This window comes from Palaemon carinicauda, chromosome 25 (genome assembly GCF_036898095.1).
Source record: "Palaemon carinicauda isolate YSFRI2023 chromosome 25, ASM3689809v2, whole genome shotgun sequence".
Classification (NCBI taxonomy): domain Eukaryota; kingdom Metazoa; phylum Arthropoda; class Malacostraca; order Decapoda; family Palaemonidae; genus Palaemon; species Palaemon carinicauda.
In genome coordinates, this window is record NC_090749.1 from 56,790,360 (window position 1) to 56,793,645 (window position 3,286).

Here is a 3,286-nt window from a genome sequence, read left to right on the forward strand (position 1 = left end):
TTATGATAATTTAGTCTTTCTATTTGATTACTCTCTCTCTCTCTCTCTCTCTCTCTCTCTCTCTCTCTCTCTCTCTCTCTCTCTCTCTCTCTCTCTCTCTCTCTCTTATGTTGTAGATTACGAGTGTTCATAAAATGCTTCCACATTATAATTCTATAAGTTTAGGTTTTAAGATAATTGTGTAAATAAATTTAGTCTCGAATTGCTACTGTAACAACTTATTACAATAGTTTGAAACTCGAACGAGTGGTTTATTTATGTTTTGTCAGCTGATTTCTCTTCAGTGTCGCTGGAAAGCGTCACAACGGCCAGTTGGTTATCAATTCCGTTACTGCCTACTACTACAAGGTAGAGATCCAGTTATTCACTAATGTTTCAGTTGCTTATAAGTGTATTTGTAATATAATAGGAACTCCATGTCGTGTTGCAAGTATAACGCCGATTTATACTCCATTACTGGGAATATAAAGCAAAAATATCTAAATAGTAATCTGAGTTTTTGGATACAAAAGTGTGTACACAACACAATGTACTACAAGCTAAGTTAGGTTAGCTAGGCATACTCATCATAAGACCAGATTTTGGTTCACTTTCCTGATTTGAAAATTAAATGGGGTACAAATATTCAACAAGAAAGTCCTCCATTTGTCAAGGCAAGTCTGGTGTTTGGACAATTTTCATCTAGCTGGCCAGTGCGGATAAATGGTGATGGGAAATTTTTGTCTGATCGCTCACAGCGATTCAACCTAGCATGGGTGTCGCTGACTAGTACTGCTTTGCTTTTCATGGCGATACACAAATACTTTCACCACGTTAAGGTAGCCCCATTCAAAAAGATACTTACATACATACATACATACATACATACATACATATGGGTATTATCATAGAAAAACACGGGACAAACTTTACAAAAAAAGAAAAAAAATGGGGTATGTATAGAAAAACCTCCATTTTCTTCAGAAATGAAGTATAGTTCCTCTCAAATAAATAGTCAAGATACACCCTAAAGTATCCTACGGTAAGTGGGGCCACCCAGTGGGAACCAAGGGTTTTGGGTGGGGAAAACTAACTAGCAAATCAATGAATGAATGTAAAACCAACCTTATCTTCTCTATACATTATTCTCTGGGGCACAATAAATCCACGAAAAATTGCTCAGAATATGGGGATCCTCTTCCCCTGAAATGTTTATTTCACTCATTTTTCAAGTTTGATATTTCTGCGACCGTTTGTGCATTTGTGTGTGGTTTCCTGCGCGATTACAAGTTTATACTTCTGCATGTAAGCTCCTTGACGAGTTTATACTTACAGAGCACATTCATCATGTGACAAAGTTTACTATATTTCGGCACTAATGTACACTAGAGTGTGAATGTAGGCAGTTCTGTGACATATCTTGTTTTCTCTGACAACGCTTCAGTTCCTTTGTAGCTATGTTACGTGTTGGTTGAGCCTTCTGAAGCTCAAAGTAACAAAGTGTAATGGCTACTCTTTTGGCTATTTCGATGCTATAGCCAAGTTTTATGGTACTCCTGGTGTAGTAAATATATCTTTAAAAGCTCATTGTGTTATCCCTCAAAGGTTAAAAGTGTCCCAAGTGCGATTCTGACTTAGCTTTTTGGAAAAACCTGCACAATTCCTACTGCAACAGTTCTGTAAAGATTGCCGAGATGAAAAATTACGTAGTTGTCAATAAAAAGGTAAAGATTTATTTGTGATTTACTTTTAGTTTGTGAGCTGGTAAGGTTTGCAACATGGGAAGAGAGGTCTGGGGGCCTGGCCCCCATCTAGGAGTTGTGACCTGGGAACTACTAGGTTAGGTTTAGGGGGTTTGTTAGGTTCTGTACCTTTTTGCATATCTCAAAACTGTCAAACAATCACATTATGTGACCGGTAAAGGGGGGTCCAGGGAGATTGTCCCCCGGCTAGGAGTTGGGACATATGAACTACCAGATTAGGTTAGGTGAGGTTGTTAGGTTTTGTATCTTTTTAAACATCTTAAAAGTGTTGAATAATTACGTTATGTGATCGGGAAAGGGAGGTTCGGGGTGATTGTCCCCCGTCTAGGAGTTGTAATATGAACTGCCAGGTTAGGTTAGATGAGGCTGTTAGTCTCTGTACCCTTTTACAAATCTAAAAGGTGTTGAATAATTACATTATGTGACCTGGAAAGGGAGGTTCCGGGTGATTGTAGCCCGGCTAGGAGTGGTGACATATGAACAACCAGGTTAGGTTAGGTGAGGTTTTTAGGTTTTGTCCCCTTTCACAAATCTCAAAAGTACTGAATAATTACGTTTTGTGACCTAGAAACGGCGGTTCGGGGTGATTTTCCCGTGTCTAGGAGTTGTGACATATGAACTACCAGGTTAGATTAGGTGAGGTTGTTAGGTTCTGTACCCTTTTACAAATCTCAAAAATGTTGAATAATTACGTCATGTGACCTGGAAAGCGCGGTTCAGGGTGATTGTCCCGGCTAGGAGTTGTGTCATATGAGCTACCAGGTTAAGTTGGGTGAGGTTGTTAGGTTCTGTACCCTTTTACAAATCTCAAAAAAGGTGAATAATTATGTCATGGGACATGGAAAGAGAGGTTCGGGTTGATTGTCCCGCAGCTAGGAGTTGTGACATATAAACTACCAGGTTAGGTTAGGTGAGGTTTTTAGGTTCTGTACCCTTTTACAAATCTCAAAAATGTTGAATAATTACGTCATGGGACATGGAAAGGGAGGTTCGGGGTGATTGTCCCACGGCTAAAAGTTGTGACATATGAACAACCAGGTTAGGTTAGGTGAGGTTCATAGTTTCTGTACCCTTTTACAAGTCTTAAATGTTTAATAACCACGTCATGTGACCTGGGAAAAGCGGTTCGTAGTGATTGTCCCCCCGGCTAGGAATGGTGACATATGAACAACCATGTTAGGTTAGGTGAGGTTTTTAGGTTCTGTACCCTTTTACAAATCTTAAAAGTGTTGAATGATTACGTCATGTGATCTGAAAGGGGTGGTTTGGGGTGATTGTCCCAGGGCTAGGAGTTGTAACATATGAACTACTAGGTTTGGTTAGGTGAGGTTGTTCGGTTCTGTACCCTTTTACAAATCTCAAAAATGTTAAATAATTGAGTTATGTGACCTGGAAAGGGCGGTTCGGGGTGATTGTCCCCTGGCTAGGAGCTCTGAACTGGAAACTACTAGGTTAGGTTAGGTGGGTTTGTTAGGCTCTTTTCCCATTTACAAATCTCAAAAGTGTTGAATAATCACATTTTGTGACTTGGGAAGGGGGTCCCC

General features: G+C 39.7%; 1 protein-coding gene across 1 annotated transcript in view; it reads left to right on the forward strand.

The window, feature by feature from the left end:
- The first annotated feature begins 257 nt into the window (after positions 1-257).
- The window catches only part of LOC137619044 (B-cell receptor CD22-like), a 59,428-nt gene continuing 56,399 nt past the window's right edge, over positions 258-3,286 (forward strand). Inside the window, exon 1 of the mRNA XM_068349240.1 lies at positions 258-348. Coding sequence (XP_068205341.1) covers positions 258-348 — 91 coding nt within the window. The remainder of the gene's footprint in view (positions 349-3,286) is intronic.